Source organism: Cydia strobilella, chromosome 22, assembly GCF_947568885.1.
Source record: "Cydia strobilella chromosome 22, ilCydStro3.1, whole genome shotgun sequence".
Lineage (NCBI taxonomy): Eukaryota > Metazoa > Arthropoda > Insecta > Lepidoptera > Tortricidae > Cydia > Cydia strobilella.
Genome location: NC_086062.1, coordinates 60,043 through 78,833, shown reverse-complemented (window position 1 = coordinate 78,833; position 18,791 = coordinate 60,043). Strand labels below are relative to the sequence as shown.

The window sequence follows — 18,791 nt, the reverse complement described above, 5'->3', positions numbered from 1 at the left end:
AATGACCCGTTAACATTATATTTCGTTGAATTGATTCTCTTAGCATCTCAAATTAAATTGTTTGTAGACGAAACTCAATGGGGGTAGATCGATCAAAACAGATGAACACCTACGCACAAAATATTACCTTCAAACTTTTCAAAGCAATCAAAAATGTAGGTCACAGTTTAAGCGGCATTTTAAGATTGAAAATTACAGTTATTGTAAACCCATTTAAAATCCACCCTGTATACTTAATTTATCCTATACAAAAAAAAACAATATATCGGTCAAAACCTAGCTTTAATTGAAAGTTAGGTACTTAATAGTTTATCGACCACAAGCCGATATCTTTACTTAAAAAGTTAAGTAAGGGAAGAAAGTGAATATTCCGTGAGTGAAAATGTGCGAAGTTCCAGCAACTTGGGCACAACTTTCGTTCCCGGGGTGAGGGGTGAGGGGAGCGTCCGCAACATCATGTCGACATTACGTCTGTTTCACTGTATGTAAGAAAAAGAAATGAGATCTCAACATTCTCAACATCGCAAAATCTATTGGGCATTGTCGAGATTCAGGGCAACGGATACCGACACTTTTAATTTCGGAGAAGTGTATAGGTTTGGCAACGTGACTAATTACGGTGACCGCTTACCGTTAGGTTGGCAGTATGCTTGTTTGCCACCGACATGGTATTAAAAAAAATACTTATATTTTGGAGATCTCGAATATTCACGAACGAATTGTGTATTCTGCTGTCGCTACGTACTTACCTACATAAGAACCACCTGTTGGCACTAGCAGTGGGTGGCACCATCACAATGCCGATGTGTCTTCCTCATACATACACTGAATTTTTGACCATAGGTTACATAGGCTATATGGGTCATGGGCTTTGAAAATATGTAACTATGTAAAATATGTTATGTAGGATAGTATTCAGACTCCTGAAGATACTCTCGCGTGTGATTGCCGTCAATATTGGATAGCCGCTAACTGCAACGCTATTAAAATTTTCGAATGTCCAAGTCGCAAAATGCAGGCTACGTAAAATGAGCAGATCGCAAAAGATATTAAGACATTTTACGTCGTAAATTTAATCATTCTTGTAGTGTCCATGCAATTTTGCAGCTCGCTGTACGTCCCTCCCACTGCTGAGCACCAGTTACCTCTCTCAAGGGGTCCCCACCCATTACCAGTCCGCCGGACGATATCGGCCTGTCGGTTGTTCGGAACTATCAAATTTTTGTTCTAACTGACAAGCCTATATCGTCCGGCGCGGCGGACTGGTTGGGTGGGCAGTTGGGCACCTTCACAGGAAGGTTTGGGCACTATAGTCCCCGCACTAGCTCAATGCGAATTGGTAATAACTTAATTACAAACCTAATTTCCCCGCAGATTAATGCAGGTTTTCTTACGATGTTTTCCTTCATCGGAATGAAACAATGCAATACACACTTTAACGCCTGGGTCATTAAATTTCACATTTAGTTTAGACAGGTTTTTTTTACATTATATACCTTATTTTTATCCATTTTAAGGTACCTAATGATATAGAAGTGTCTTGAATACGTCTAAGAATAGGCGCATACCTAATATTCCTTAAAATATACAAAAGGCAAATTCTCATCAAAAACCCTCGATACAGCAAAAGCCGCGTCACTTTTAATTTGGCTCTTTTAAAAAGGGACCAATGACATCGGCGGGTGCGAGCGAGAGGCGAGGGGGGCCATTTTTGCCAATACTTAAACGAAGATAGATAGAGCCACCCCACCCGAGAGGGGTTTTAAGAAAATTTTAACTTTTCTTTATTCAAACCTCCTCGGGGTGGCCACCCGGACCCGGGAGGGCCCATTTTTCTTCAGCATTCTCTGGCCGTCTCAAAGGAAACAGTAACAGTGCTCCACTCACTCAAGCATTTATTAAATTCAGCATTTAAAATGAATTGCTATAAAAGTGTTTCTCTTTTGTTTTTAATCGCCCAGTCTGTACGGGTTTTTGTTTTAATTATGGCTGCTTATTTATGTTTTTGGGGTTGTCTTTGTAATTTATTGTGTAAAACAATAATTGGCCCTCTTATACGTTATTAGGTACCGAAATTACAAACTTGCAACCCTTTTTATAATACACAGTGTATACCTACAAAGTGTAAATTTAGTCACCTGCAATAATTTACGAGGTGATACTTACATACTTAGGCCCACTACTTCTACAATCATATAGTTGGTCAAGCAAATCTTGTCAGTATAAAAAGGCGGCAAATTTTAAAAATGTATTCGCGAAGGGATATCGTCCCATAGAAAATTTGAAATTCGCGCCTTTTTCTACTGACAAGATTAGCTTGACCAACTATACACGGTGTTACTTGAGCCACTGAAAACCTGAGACACTCCAACAGTTTTATTTATTTATTTTGAACTCATCTTGTATTGAGTATTAATTTTTTAATGAGGGCTATCGTTTTTTTGCTCACCAGTTGGCGCCTCTGTTGATGGTGGTCCAAAAGACCTCAGAATAATAACTAAAGCATAGAAGTCGGGCAAAAATAAAAGCTTGGTAAAAGGTATCGTATTCACAACACGCTATTACTTTTTGTCTATGAATGAGTGAGACAACAATCCGCAAGTTCTTTCGTTTTTTTCAGTATTGTCATAAGATGAACTGAGGAAAATGTCAAATGGTTCTATGTGGTTCTATAATATAATCCAGCCAAATAATAGTTATTTGTTATACAAGGGTGCAAAGTTGTATTTTACCCGCGAGTGTGGAATTGAAACACGAGCAAGCGAAAGGATTTTATAGTTGAACCACGAGCGAAGCGAGTGGTTCTAAAATAGAATCCTGAGCGTAGCGAGTGTTTAAACACACGAGAAGTAAAATACATTTGCACCCGTGTGTAACACAAAACTTTTCCCCTCACTATAGCGAGGAAAGTGCAACATCCACAGGCGTTAGATCATCTTCATCACTGGAATCACCCATTTTTTTACAATAATACGATATTATAACAGAAAACTCTGGAAGTTGTCGTGTCGGAGTCGGTGAGAAAAATTTTGTTGACAATGTTGACATTTCTGATGATGCGTTTTGAAATTGCATCGACTCAACTTGTGCGTTCAGTTCAGAATAACATTCAACATCATTTAAAAAAACAAATGTTTCGTATGGAATTTAAGGTTTATGACCTAAAATCATTAAGTCATAATAAATAAAGCTAAATTTGGTATTTTTTTATTAAATTCTGAAACCATTTATTTAATGATAATTAATATGGAAAGAACCATTATTATGAGTGTTTTACGTTTTGTTATCTGTCAAAAGCTATTTAAACACGCTCCATCCAAGGTCAAATTACTTTCCCCACTAGTGGATAAAATGCGTTTTTCCCCGCTTGTTTTAAAGGATAAAAGACGGCTTTCCGAGCTAGTGAGGGGAAAAAAATTTTGTTCGTTATTTCACAGGTAGGTGTCAACTGTAACAACTTGACATAGTCGTATTATTTTAGTTGAAGTATTTCGGGAATTTCAGCGGTCATCTTGGTTTATTTTAATTATATTGTTGCTATTCCTGAAAGATTGTTGGAAAACGTGCTGAGTTTTTATTTGTAATGGTTTGAAGTTCCCTTTGTGATAATGTCTTGTGTGATCGAGGGCTGTAAATCGCATACAGGAAGGAAAGAAAATACGCACGAACCGATAACCTTTAATCGGTGAGTTTTGTTCAATTTTGAAGAAATTAATTTATAGGACCTTACCCTAAACATTGAAATCGATATGTTGTTTATGTAATTATTACTTGCATTCAAGTCTATATATACATTTTTGCATATATTTTCGAACTTTTCTGCTAAGTATCAAAGGTTATATTTTTGGCATAGTGATGTATCGACCTCAGATCAATAACATATCGACATTTACAGCTTTCTTATAGTTTGGCCCAGGACTGTCTCATTTTAATTGATGAGTACAGTCAAGGGCATTAATATATATACATTCCCAAAGTCTCAAAAATATGTGTACGCTCAGACAATAAAATCGTGTTCACATATTTTTGAGCCATTTGTCTGGATCGATATTTTTGCCTTCGACTGTACCTATAGTTTTCTTTGTTCTTACTTACTGACAGATTGTGTTTGCCAGACTATAGTATAATACTAAAAACCGGTCAAGTGCGGGTCGGACTCGCGCACCAAGGGTTCCGTACTTTTTAGTATTTGTTGTTATAGCGGCAAAAGAAATACATCATCTGTGAAAATTTCAACTGTCTAGCTATCACGGTTCATGAGATACAACCTGGTGACAGACAGACGGACAGACGGACAGCGAAGTATTAGTAATAGGGTCCCGTTTTTACCCTTTGGGTACGGAACCCTAATAAAAAAGACATTAATGATCATTGATGAATGTTCCTTTTATTAATATTGTTGGTTTACCTATCTCACAAAACTCAACTTTTTATTTCAGATTTCCAAAGGACGAGGAATAGGGGATATTACTGCAATGTTCTGCCACCAGAGTGCAGCACTAGCTTTTTTAGTGCACCGTAGAGTAACTTATTCATACTGTACCTTTAACAGGTTTTTGACAAGTTTTCAGGGGACCTACCGGAAAACTCGAATCCGAAATTTCGTTATAATATCTAGCTGCCTCTTTATAGCTCGAATACGCAAGAGTGACAGAGATGTTAAATAACGAAAGTTCGATTTTCTTGTTTCGCGATAGACCCTAAGATTATGATAGTGGCGCCACCTACGCCGAGTTTCGCGTAATATTCCCTATTATTAAATAAAAAAGTTATATATTACACGAACGTTTTTTTTTTCATTTCCTATTTGGTACATGACTAGAAACTATACGTAGTCTTTTAGCATTAGAAAAAACGGTAAACCATTTCCACGTGTCTTTTTATTGACAAGTTTTTTTATAAATATAGCAATATTTTACTTATGAAAGCAAAAGTATGTAAATGATCGTATATTATATTTGTTGTGACTTATTTTCAAAGTGTTTTTCGATAAAACGACACGTTAAGATCGCTCGCCTTCTTTCTAATGATAAAAAAACGAGAGGTATAGTTAGACGGTTCTGAGTGGTAGACTGCAAATGAGATAAAAGCTATATTAGGTACATGCATTAATCCTCATATCAGGCGGCTCTTTGATTCCAAGGATTGCATAATTTTTATACTTTTTAATGATTTTTAGAATATGAAAATTATAAAAAGTATAAAAGTTATGCAATCCTTGTATTCAACGAGCCGCCTGCTACAGATTTCTTGAAATTGCCGCGTTTTTTTCAGGTTCAACTTTCATTAGCCAGACTATTATCAATTTGCCAATTTCGTGATTATTCTTTTACACGGCACATAAATTTATGCATAATTTATCGATATAAAAAGTCGACACAGTTACATCCCTAGCAAATTATCAAACTTATGACACCGTACGTAAATGAGAAATAACAAGCATATATGCATCTCTTTTCGGCACATTATCTAATTCGTAAGGAAGTAAAGTACGGCTATACATATTTGCGAAGCATTTTTGCCCGACTTCTATGCTTTAGTCATTATTCTGAGGAAAAGACCACCATCTACACTAGCGCCCCTAGCGGCGAATTCATACGCGTTAACCCTCATTCGATAAATATTAAAAAAAATATTGGTTGTTTAGTTTTCTTAACAATTCTATTCGACTGGTAATTCTACACAAGCGCGATGCCAGAGTCGAGTCGAGTCGTTTTAGTCTCAGAATAATGACTAAAGCAAAGAAGCCGGGCAAAAATAAAAGCTTGGTAAAAGATATCGTATTCACAACACGTTATTACTTTTTGTCTATGAGTGAGTGAGACAACAATCCGCAAGTTCTTTCGTTTTTTTCAGTATTGTCATAAGATGAACTGAGGGAAATGTCAAATGGTCCTATGTGGTTCTATAATATAATCCAGCCAAATAAAATATAAGTTCGTTATTTCACAGGTAGGTGTCAACTGTAACAACTTGACATAGTCGTATTATTTTAGTTGAAATATTTCGGGATGTTTCAGCGGTCATCTTGGTTTATTTTAATTATATTCTTGCTATTCTTGAAAGATTGTTGGAAAACGTGTTGAGTTTTTATTTGTAATGGTTTGAAGTTCCCTTTGTGATAATGTCTTGTGTGATCGAGGGCTGTAAATCGCATACAGGAAGAAAATAAAATACGCACGAACCGATAACCTTTAATCGGTGAGTTTTGTTCAATTTTGAAGAAATTAATTTATAGGACCTGACCCTAAACATAGAAATCGATATATTGTTTATGTAATTATTACTTGCATTCAAGTCTATATAGATTTTTGCATAAATTTTCGAACTTTTCTGCTAAGTATGAAAGGTTATATTTTTGGCATAGTGATGTATCGACCTCAGATCAATAACCTATCGACATTTACAGCTTTCTTATAGTTTGGCCCAGGACTGTCTCATTTTAATTGATGAGTACAGTCAAGGGCATAAATATATATACATTCCCAGTCTCAAAAATATGTGTACGCTCAGACAATAAAATCGTGTTCACATATTTTTAAGCCATTTGTCTGGATCGATATTTTTGCCTTCGACTGTACCTATAGTTTTCTTTGTTCTTACTTACTGACAGATTGTGTTTGCCAGACTATAGTTTAATACTAAAAACCGGTCAAGTGCGGGTCGGACGCGCGCACCAAGGGGACCGTACTTTTTAGTATTTGTTGTTATAGTGGCAACAGAAATACATCATCTGTGAAAATTTCAACTGTCTAGCTATCACGGTTCATGAGATACAGCCTGGTGACAGACAGACGGACAGCGAAGTATTAGTAATAGGGTCCCGTCCTTACCCTTTGGGTACGGAACCCTAATAAAAAAGACATTAATGATCATTGATGAATGTTCCTTTTATTAATATTGTTGGTCACAAAACTCAACTTTTTATTTCAGATTTCCAAAGGACGAGGAATAGGGGATATTACTGCGATGTTCTGCCACCAGAGTGCAGCACTAGCTTTTTTAGTGCACCGTATCGTAACTTATTCATACTGTACCTTTAACAGGTTTTTGACAAGTTTTCAGGGGACCTACCGGAAAACTCGAATCCGAAATTTCGTTATCTAGCTGCCTCTTTATCGCTCGAATACGCAAGAGTGACAGAGATGTTAGATAACGAAAGTTCGATTTTCTTGTTTCGCGATAGACCCTCAGATTGTGATAGTGGCGCCACCTACGCCGAGTTTCGCGTAATATTCCCTATTATTAAATATAAAAAAATATTACACGAACGTTTTTTTTTTCATTTCCTATTTGGTACAGTCAGCTGCAGAGAAAAGGTACCCCACGTCCATACTAATTTACAGAACTTTGTATGCAGGGGGGGTGCCTTTTCTCTGCAGCTGACTGTACATGACTAGAAACTATACTTAGTCTTTTAGCATTAGAAAAAACGGTAAACCATTTCCACGTGTCTTTTTATTGACAAGTTTTTTTTATAAATATAGCAATATGTTACTTATGAAAGCAAAATTATGTAAATGATCGTATATTATAGGTATATTTGTTGTGACTTATTTTCAAAGTGTTTTTCGATAAAACGACACGTTAAGATCGCTCGCCTTCTTTCTAATGATAAAAAAACGAGATGTATAGTTAGACGGTTCTGAGTGGTAGACTGCAAATGAGATAAAAGCTATATTAGGTACATGCATTAATCCTCATATCAGGCGGCTCTTTGATTCCAAGGATTGCATAATTTTTATACTTTTTAATGATTTTTAGAATATGAAAATTATAAAAAGTATAAAAGTTATGCAATCCTTGTATTCCACGCATTTCATTTCATTTCAACGAGCCGCCTGCTACAGATTTCTTGAAATTGCCGCGTTTTTTCAGGTTCAACTTTCATTAGCCAGACTATTATCAATTTGCCAATTTCGTGATTATTCTTTTACACGGCACATAAACTTATGCATAATTTATCGATATAAAAAGTCGACACAGTCACATCCCTAGCAAATTATCAAACTTATGACACCGTACGTAAATGAGAAATAACAAGCATATATGCATCTCTTTTCGGCACATTATCTAATTCGTAAGGAAGTAAAGCACGGGTATACATATTTGCGAAGCATTTTTGCCCGACTTCTATGCTTTAGTCATTATTCTGAGGTTTTAGTGACATTAAACAATTGCTAGTTACTATCGAAAACACTGTTGTCAGACCATTAATGCACTTCTGCTGTCAGCGCCATCTATTTGAATAAACGTACATTACTGTACATATCAATGTGAAGTATTATGCATGGATTATTATTGTGTGTATTATTGAAATTCACATTCACAAATAAATTATTAAAATATTGGCAAAACCAGGATATACAAAGTTATGCTACAAAATGTTTTGCCATTCTATAATCTTGTGTCTGTGAAGTTGCTGTAAAGGAACGTTTAACGACCGTCAACGTCATCAAGCATGTGTGACATGTGTCACTCTGAGTGTCAAGTGTCAACGTCAACTTTCTACTACACATTCTACACAACTTATTGCTGTTGGTTTGGTTTGTTTTGTTTAACTTTGTTTGTGGCAAAATAATATCGTTTTATTTTAATAAATATTATGCCGACTTGAACTGCAATCGGAAAATCAAAATGAATCTTAAAATAATTGAACCCTAACTTATTGGTAGTGTAGCAGCGACTTTAATTTGTCACCCAACCCAAACATTCTACATATCTTCTCCGTTTCGAATTTGAACTTCATCAAGTGATCTGAACCAGGCTTCCTGCAGAATGCCGGTTAGATGTATGTATTTGCAGTGCAAAACTGAGGTGTATAAATCTAACAAATCACTGTTTCGGTTCCCCATCAAAAATCCGAAGCGTTTAGAAGAATGGATTCAAAATTGTGGTAAGTCCTTGTGTTTACCAGAGAATTCACTGGCGGATTTACAGTCTTTGCCCCCTTAGGCCTCAGGCTCTGTAGTAACTTACTAGCCGCCCCTTTTTCAGCACCCATCATATAGACTGCCACCCCTAATGTCTTGCCGCCCTAGGCCTGGGCCTACTGGGCCTTAGGGCAAATCCGCCAATATCTACTACGTAAACTTTACATAATAGCCTTATAGAGCCTGTTAACTAATAACCAGGTCTCTATTGTTTCCCATATAGTTTTAAGTCATAATGTATTATTTTTCCTCATTGTTGTTAGTCATAATTTTCTTATCAGGATTGCCATAAAGCATAGGATAACCTTACGAAAATCCTGAAAAGTTAATGGTTTCAGAATTAAGAGTAAGGATAATCTGACAATCATTACATTATGACTTTCAACGATTATGTCAAACAATGGTATCCCACTAATAGCCACTACTTTTCGTTATCTACAATTTTCGTCGTCCGCGATTTCGTCTGGTTGTCGTGTGATGATGATAATGATGACGATTGATAAAAACTATCCTATGTCGGGCCTCCAACCATCTCTGTACCAAATTTCATATAAATTGGTTCACCGGTTGAAGCACGAAGAGGTAACGTTTGTATGAAATGTAGTTTACCATGAATAAATGAATTCTATTCTATTTTATTCTAACACACAGTCAGAATTACTTTATTATTTATGATATTTAGTAGGGATGAGAATTTAAAATCACTGTAGTTAACTACAGTGATGTAAGACATGAATCAATCTTTTTGAACAGTTCATTTTTTACGCCACAACATGTGTAGAGTTTAGAAATGGGTCATTCTCAAGAATATGTCTGCGGTCTAATTGCCGCGACCCATGAATGTATAAATAGAGCCATGGCAATTAGACGAAACCGCAGACATATTCTCAGAGAATGACCTTAATAAACAAGTTTTAAACAAATATTCACAAACCTTTTTTAGGTAATCCCCGCATAGCAAAATATTCAAAAGGTGCCCTCAAATCCCAATATATTTGCATTGATCATTTTGAAAAGAAGTTCATTAGAAATGAAGGAGGGCAACGTAAGAGACTGACGAAAGACGCTGTGCCTATACCTTATGAATGGGATGCGTCGAAGCTGTTTACTGATCTCCCCGCTGAATCTACAACAGAAGGTGAATGTTGACCTTTTGTGTATTTATTATTTCACTATTTAGTGTATCTTACTTCTCTAAAGGAAAGTAGCTACTGTATGTTACTGTATAGTAATTTAAACAGTATGTTTTAATTTTATGCATGTTAATTATAAGATGTAATGTTTTGAAAACATGTGTCCCTCTGAGTTTCCATATTGAGTGGGCCCATATTGGGTATATCCCCAGCCTAGAAATTAGAAGGAAATTTAATCTTTTCGGGCAGAGGGCTTTCGGGGGGAGGGGGGTAGGGTTATAGCCGGCGTAGCTTCATGTTGCTTCGCAATACTTCGCATTGCGCCTCCTCCCCTACGGCTACGGCGTCGAGCTGCGGGCGCGGGCTGCAGGCAGGCAAGCTCGCCCATCTGCTCTGCTCGTCACACCGGTGACCGGATCACGACCTACGCAAGTCCGAAAGGTCGGTGTATGTGATGGGACCGTCTGTGTACAACAGACTGCCGGACACAATTAAAAAGGATGCAGCTTCCATTGTGGCCTTTAAGCTAAAACTACTTAAATTGTATCATTGTTGTGTTATATACTTATGTACCTGTACTGTACCTGTTGTACATTATGCAATACCTAATGTATTTCCTAGATCTAAGCCTGACCTGTAACTTGGTGTTATAAATAAACTATTTGTATTGTAATATGCCTACTTGAAAAATAAACTATCTTTATCTTAGTACCTGTAAGTATGTCAAATTTGATCATGCATGAAACTCTTGTTCTGCAGAATATCAGACCAGTAGCAGCGGAGGTCGCTATAGAAAAGTTCCGGTCATCACTGAAGACTCGTGCTTGTTTGAAGACTGCAGATTGGCTGATGAGACTTCTGAACCGGGTAATGCCTTTGTACTATAGGTACTATACTGTACAATGTGTCTTCTGTCCCTATTATTATTATTAAATTATGGGCCTTTATGATCTATTATGGGGACAGCCCTAACGATCAAGTTCCCAAAATAATATTTCATTGTTTACTGTATTCTGAGCCGCAAACTTTCTTCAAAATTATAAAGATTTTATTTTTAAATAACATTTTGTAAACAAGTTTGGGAACAAATCAAATTATTTTATTAAACATTTTGATTTGTGTTTTTAAGTAGTCACACTACTATACATATATAAATTAAAAACTGTAATAGATGTCATATATTAAAGAAAAAGTGACGAAGCCCTCCAGTGGTGAAGGCCGGATTCGAACCGGCGTCTTTAGCTATCGCGGCTAACGCCATGAACCCCTAGGCCACCTCGCCACGACGGTACCCGTCACAATTTCTCCTCCACCACCGAATTCATTCATCGGATTTTTGGTTCAAATCCGGCCTTCACCACTGGAGGGCTTCGTCACTTTTTCCTTAATATATGACATCTATTACAGTTATTAACATTTTGTAATTAATAAATAATTTCTCTCCAGTTGCTTTATAGCAGAAGACCTACCTTGTTGTTACCTAGTTGTACAGTCAAGGGCATAAATATATATACATTCCCAAAGTTTCAAAAATATGTGTACGCTCTTTAGCCTTAGACAATAAAGTCGTGTTCACATATTTTTGAGCCATTTGTCTGGATCGATATTTTTGCCTTCGACTGTACAATCAGCAACACTCTTAACTGTACACCGGTGAACGTTATGCCATTAGTAATAAGGTTTACCCATGGACAGTTAACACTAACAGTGTGGGCGATGGTACTTTATGTAAAATGTATTTGTTATTAGTGCAATAAAGGTATTTTTAGGGTTGTCAGCAGAGCCAGGGTCGGAGTCGGACCATCAGCAGTTGCGGGTGCAGGTGCCCTCGAGGGTCTACAGGAAACGAATGAAAACAGACAGGACTACAGGTAACTACCAGGATTACCTTTCTTACTAAACTAAATAAATAAGTATATTGTCCTAAAAATTTGCTAACTTAAAGTTTTATGGCACTTTCCCTCCAGGGTCTATTAATTTTTTCCACACTGTATTTTTTAACTACCTACTTACTATTTTCTAATGTCACAAAAAAGAAATCTCTCTCTTTTCTATTTCCATGATTACCAAACACATCTCAGCCTCATACTGTATACTGTTTTTATTATGGACAGCGTGAAATTAGATTGATTATTAGGATGATATAGATTTGCATTTGATGTGTCTCCGAGACATAAGTACTATGGATGGCGCTACAACAAGTATAAATGTGTTGTTGTTATCAGATGTGAATGATGTGGAAGTGGTCCCGAGTCACCGGTGCGCGGAGTGCCACAAACCGACGATCAAAGGGTGAGCGGGAACGTATCATATTATTATATGTAGGTTTGCTTTGCCACTAACAGAGATCGTTTGGTTTGGTTTGTAATAGAATAGCAACTTACTGTGGTTCATTATCATTACACGGAACTTGAAATCTAGAATTGGCAACTGGGCCACAGCGGCATAGGTCGAAATTTGTGTCGAATGGCACAGGCACCTGCCGCGATAGCAGAGGACGCTGGTTCGATTCCAGCCTGGGGCACTGGAGGTCTTGGTCACTTTTTCCTAGTATATGACATTTATTGCAGTTTAAAAAAAATTGTACGCCAACAATATACACAAACGCAATATTTCACCGACAAAATCGCAATGTCCTTGTTTTCCACGGCTTCTAACTCTTCTAAGGCCTGAATTACACTTGTAAGTAAGTAGTCTTCGGTTACCGCGATAGTTACTCATGAAATAAAACTATGAAAACGGATAATATCGCATATTCGCATATAACGGATAATATAGTATATTGAATTTATAATACATCCCGACGTTTCGAACTCTTTACAGCGTTCGTGGTCAACGGGTGACTGGGGAAAACCACAAAATGCAAAAATACCCACATACTAAAAATAATGAACCATCATAGACTATAAATTTTAAGGCTGGTTGTACATGCAAAATCGGTTCATAAGGCTAGTTATACACTACAATTTTTTATTTTAATTTTTTTAAGTACAGATATATAAACGCAATAAAAAAATTAAAAAAATACGCCGGCTCCAACCCTACACCTCGGACCCGAGAAGATTTAATTCCCTCCTAAATTGTAGGAGGGTATCCCAATATGGGACCGGCAACAAACTCGGCGGGACACATCTTTTCAAAACATATTATACTCGGAACGTCCAACACCATCCAACACTAAGGTCTCACAGTCTATGTCTCGCTTGCTCCTTTATCAGATGGACGACAGGATTCCAAGGTGGTGGTAGAGAAAAGCCATCTTCCCTATTAAAGTTTAGATATTTCTTAATCTCAATGGCCTCGCGCAGCATTCTGGGTATGTATCGCTTCTCCTTGGCAAGAACCAGAGGCTTATCAAACTTGATTGAGTGATTGGCTTTATCCATGACATGCTCACAGACTGCAGACCTAGGTCGACGGTGCTTGACATCAGCTATGTGTTTCTTCACCCGAGTGGAAATGCTCCGTTTCGTCTGCCCGACATATGATAGGCCACACTCACAGTCCAGCCTGTACACTTCTGCAATCTGTAGAGGGGTATTGCATTTTACAGGCCTCAGGAATTGTGACATCTTCTTCATTGGCTTGAAATATATTTTTATAGAAGCACGCTTCAAGATGTGGCTGATCCTGTCCGTGACCCCCCTGACAAAAGGCAGAATGGCAGGCCTGCGCTCGACTGTGGGGATCTTAATGTGGGACCTTGTGTTGACCCGCGGTATCCTGAGCGCGTTTGCCTGGAGCGCGCGCCTGGCATGCTGGAGCTCCGCGGCCAGATGCTGGTCATCACATATCCTCTGGGCTCTCTGAAACAAAGATTTGCCTACTGTAGCAAGTTGACTGGGATGGTGATGCGATTTGCCATTTAAGTACCTATCAGTATGAGTAGGTTTCCTATACACAGTGCGACCTAGGGTGTTATCAGGATTTCTTTTTACCAATACATCTAAGAAGGGGAGAGAACAGTCTTTTTCCAACTCCATAGTGAATTTTATTTTGCTGTGGATGGAATTTAGGTGATCTAAGAAAGTTGAAACACTACTTTTTGGAAGTATAGTAAAAGTGTCATCTACGTATCTTTTAAATATCTTCGGCTTCCATTGGAGGACTTCGAGGAGAGGGCACTCTCATTGGCTCCTGTGCAGCCGATGACCAGCATCTGGCCGCGGAGCTCCAGCATGCCAGGCGCGCGCTCCAGGCGAAGGAGCTCAGGATACCGCGGGTCAACCAGAGGTCCCACATTAAGATCCCCACAGTCGAGCGCAGGCCTGCCATTCTGCCTTTTGTCAGGGGGGTCACGGACAGGATCAGCCACATCTTGAAGCGTGCTTCTATAAAAACATATTTCAAGCCAATGAAGGAGATGTCACAATTCCTGAAGCCTGTAAAATGCAATACCGCTCTACAGATTGCAGGAGTGTACAGGCTGAACTGTGAGTGTGGCCTATCATATGTCGGGCAGACGAAACGGAGCATTTCCACTCGGGTGAAGGAACACATAGCTGATGTCAAGTACCGTCGACCTAGGTCTGCAGTTTGTGAGCATGTCATGGATAAAGCCAATCACTCAGTGAAGTTTGATAAGCCTCTGGTTCTTGCCAAGGAGAAGCGATACATACCCAGAATGCTGCGCGAGGCCATTGAGATTAAGAAATATCCAAACTTTAATAGGGAAGATGGCTTTTCTCTACCACCAGCTTGGGATCCTGTAGTCCATCTGATAAAGGAGCAAGCGAGACATAGACTGTGAGACCTTAGTGTTGGATGGTGTTGGACATTCCCAGTATAATATGTTTTGAAAAGATCCTACAATTTAGGAGGGAATTAAATCTTCTCGGGTCCGAGGTATAGGGTTGGAGCCGGCGTAGTTTTTTTTTTAATCGCGTTTATTTATCTTTACCTAAAATAAAAATAAAATTGTATTGTATAACTAGCCTTCTGAACCGATTTTGCATGTACAACCAGCCTTAAAGTTTATAGTCTATGATGGTTCATTATTTTTAGTATGTGGGTATTTTTGCATTTTGTGGTTTTCCTCAGTCACCCGTTGACCACGAACGCTGTAAAGAGTTCGAAACGTCGGGATGTATTATAAATTCAATATACGCGATATAATCCGTTTTCATAGTTTTATTACACTTGTAAGTTTTACTTACGTAAGTAGGGACAAAGCTATTTGCTAGAATGAGATAACGATATTCATATCTCATTCTGTAATATAGCTGTGTTCCTACTTACGTAAGTAAAACTTACAAGTGTAATTCAGGCCTAAGCGATAGCGACGTTAGGACGTTACATGCTGACGTCACGATGTAATGTCATTTTGTATGTATTATAAGCAGGCATCGTAAACTGCGACCGAAATCCATTGAAATGACGTATGACAACCAGTTACAACCCTAGTACTTCAATGGATTTCGCTCGCAGCTTACGATGCCTGATTATAAGTTGCTCAGTTAGACCGATGTACATACTCACGTCGCTATTTGGCGAAGGGTTGAAAAACAATCCCATATCAGTTGAATAGATAGATTATTGACGTTATGGTGGTCATTGGTCAGGTTCCAGTGGTGGTGCGTGACGTGCGGCGCGCGGTGCGGCGCGTGCGCACTGCGCATGGCGCACCGCGCGCACATGCTGCTGCGCGCGCCGCTCCACGCCACATATGTGAGTACTATACTACTTGTAATATAACCAGTGCGGCGCGTGCGCACTGCGCATGGCGCACCGCGCGCACATGCTGCTGCGCGCGCCGCTCCACGCCACATATGTGAGTACTATACTACTTGTAATATAACCAGTGCGGCGCGTGCGCACTGCGCATGGCGCACCGCGCGCACATGCTGCTGCGCGCGCCGCTCCACGCCACATATGTGAGTACTATACTACTTGTAATATAACCAGTGCGGCGCGTGCGCACTGCGCATGGCGCACCGCGCGCACATGCTGCTGCGCGCGCCGCTCCACGCCACATATGTGAGTACTATACTACTTGTAATATAACCAGTGCGGCGCGTGCGCACTGCGCATGGCGCACCGCGCGCACATGCTGCTGCGCGCGCCGCTCCACGCCACATATGTGAGTACTATACTACTTGTAATATAACCAGTGCGGCGCGTGCGCACTGCGCATGGCGCACCGCGCGCACATGCTGCTGCGCGCGCCGCTCCACGCCACATATGTGAGTACTATACTACTTGTAATATAACCAGTGCGGCGCGTGCGCACTGCGCATGGCGCACCGCGCGCACATGCTGCTGCGCGCGCCGCTCCACGCCACATATGTGAGTACTATACTACTTGTAATATAACCAGTGCGGCGCGTGCGCACTGCGCATGGCGCACCGCGCGCACATGCTGCTGCGCGCGCCGCTCCACGCCACATATGTGAGTACTATACTACTTGTAATATAACCAGTGCGGCGCGTGCGCACTGCGCATGGCGCACCGCGCGCACATGCTGCTGCGCGCGCCGCTCCACGCCACATATGTGAGTACTATACTACTTGTAATATAACCAGTGCGGCGCGTGCGCACTGCGCATGGCGCACCGCGCGCACATGCTGCTGCGCGCGCCGCTCCACGCCACATATGTGAGTACTATACTACTTGTAATATAACCAGTGCGGCGCGTGCGCACTGCGCATGGCGCACCGCGCGCACATGCTGCTGCGCGCGCCGCTCCACGCCACATATGTGAGTACTATACTACTTGTAATATAACCAGTGCGGCGCGTGCGCACTGCGCATGGCGCACCGCGCGCACATGCTGCTGCGCGCGCCGCTCCACGCCACATATGTGAGTACTATACTACTTGTAATATAACCAGTGCGGCGCGTGCGCACTGCGCATGGCGCACCGCGCGCACATGCTGCTGCGCGCGCCGCTCCACGCCACATATGTGAGTACTATACTACTTGTAATATAACCAGTGCGGCGCGTGCGCACTGCGCATGGCGCACCGCGCGCACATGCTGCTGCGCGCGCCGCTCCACGCCACATATGTGAGTACTATACTACTTGTAATATAACCAGTGCGGCGCGTGCGCACTGCGCATGGCGCACCGCGCGCACATGCTGCTGCGCGCGCCGCTCCACGCCACATATGTGAGTACTATACTACTTGTAATATAACCAGTGCGGCGCGTGCGCACTGCGCATGGCGCACCGCGCGCACATGCTGCTGCGCGCGCCGCTCCACGCCACATATGTGAGTACTATACTACTTGTAATATAACCAGTGCGGCGCGTGCGCACTGCGCATGGCGCACCGCGCGCACATGCTGCTGCGCGCGCCGCTCCACGCCACATATGTGAGTACTATACTACTTGTAATATAACCAGTGCGGCGCGTGCGCACTGCGCATGGCGCACCGCGCGCACATGCTGCTGCGCGCGCCGCTCCACGCCACATATGTGAGTACTATACTACTTGTAATATAACCAGTGCGGCGCGTGCGCACTGCGCATGGCGCACCGCGCGCACATGCTGCTGCGCGCGCCGCTCCACGCCACATATGTGAGTACTATACTACTTGTAATATAACCAGTGCGGCGCGTGCGCACTGCGCATGGCGCACCGCGCGCACATGCTGCTGCGCGCGCCGCTCCACGCCACATATGTGAGTACTATACTACTTGTAATATAACCAGTGCGGCGCGTGCGCACTGCGCATGGCGCACCGCGCGCACATGCTGCTGCGCGCGCCGCTCCACGCCACATATGTGAGTACTATACTACTTGTAATATAACCAGTGCGGCGCGTGCGCACTGCGCATGGCGCACCGCGCGCACATGCTGCTGCGCGCGCCGCTCCACGCCACATATGTGAGTACTATACTACTTGTAATATAACCAGTGCGGCGCGTGCGCACTGCGCATGGCGCACCGCGCGCACATGCTGCTGCGCGCGCCGCTCCACGCCACATATGTGAGTACTATACTACTTGTAATATAACCAGTGCGGCGCGTGCGCACTGCGCATGGCGCACCGCGCGCACATGCTGCTGCGCGCGCCGCTCCACGCCACATATGTGAGTACTATACTACTTGTAATATAACCAGTGCGGCGCGTGCGCACTGCGCATGGCGCACCGCGCGCACATGCTGCTGCGCGCGCCGCTCCACGCCACATATGTGAGTACTATACTACTTGTAATATAACCAGTGCGGCGCGTGCGCACTGCGCATGGCGCACCGCGCGCACATGCTGCTGCGCGCGCCGCTCCACGCCACATATGTGAGTACTATACTACTTGTAATATAACCAGTGCGGCGCGTGCGCACTGCGCATGGCGCACCGCGCGCACATGCTGCTGCGCGCGCCGCTCCACGCCACATATGTGAGTACTATACTACTTGTAATATAACCAGTGCGGCGCGTGCGCACTGCGCATGGCGCACCGCGCGCACATGCTGCTGCGCGCGCCGCTCCACGCCACATATGTGAGTACTATACTACTTGTAATATAACCAGTGCGGCGCGTGCGCACTGCGCATGGCGCACCGCGCGCACATGCTGCTGCGCGCGCCGCTCCACGCCACATATGTGAGTACTATACTACTTGTAATATAACCAGTGCGGCGCGTGCGCACTGCGCATGGCGCACCGCGCGCACATGCTGCTGCGCGCGCCGCTCCACGCCACATATGTGAGTACTATACTACTTGTAATATAACCAGTGCGGCGCGTGCGCACTGCGCATGGCGCACCGCGCGCACA

At 41.9% G+C, this 18,791-nt stretch overlaps 1 protein-coding gene and 1 non-coding gene across 3 annotated transcripts in view; one reads left to right on the top strand and one right to left on the bottom strand.

The window, feature by feature from the left end:
• The first annotated feature begins 8,502 nt into the window (after positions 1-8,502).
• The window catches only part of LOC134751483 (uncharacterized), a 40,735-nt gene continuing 30,446 nt past the window's right edge, over positions 8,503-18,791 (top strand). The window contains exons 1-6 of one of the 2 annotated variants that reach the window (XM_063686900.1): positions 8,503-8,896; positions 9,877-10,071; positions 10,826-10,933; positions 11,848-11,937; positions 12,292-12,358; positions 15,628-15,733. In XM_063686900.1, the coding sequence (XP_063542970.1) occupies positions 8,779-8,896; positions 9,877-10,071; positions 10,826-10,933; positions 11,848-11,937; positions 12,292-12,358; positions 15,628-15,733 (684 nt within the window). In that variant the 5' untranslated portion in view covers positions 8,503-8,778. Of the gene's footprint in view, positions 8,897-9,876; positions 10,072-10,825; positions 10,934-11,835; positions 11,938-12,291; positions 12,359-15,627; positions 15,734-18,791 lie in introns of both variants that reach the window. The other variant, XM_063686899.1, reaches the window with a different exon arrangement.
• Trnas-cga (transfer RNA serine (anticodon CGA)) lies at positions 11,276-11,348 on the bottom strand. Its single transcript has one exon. It is a non-coding gene; the product is annotated as a tRNA-Ser (tRNA).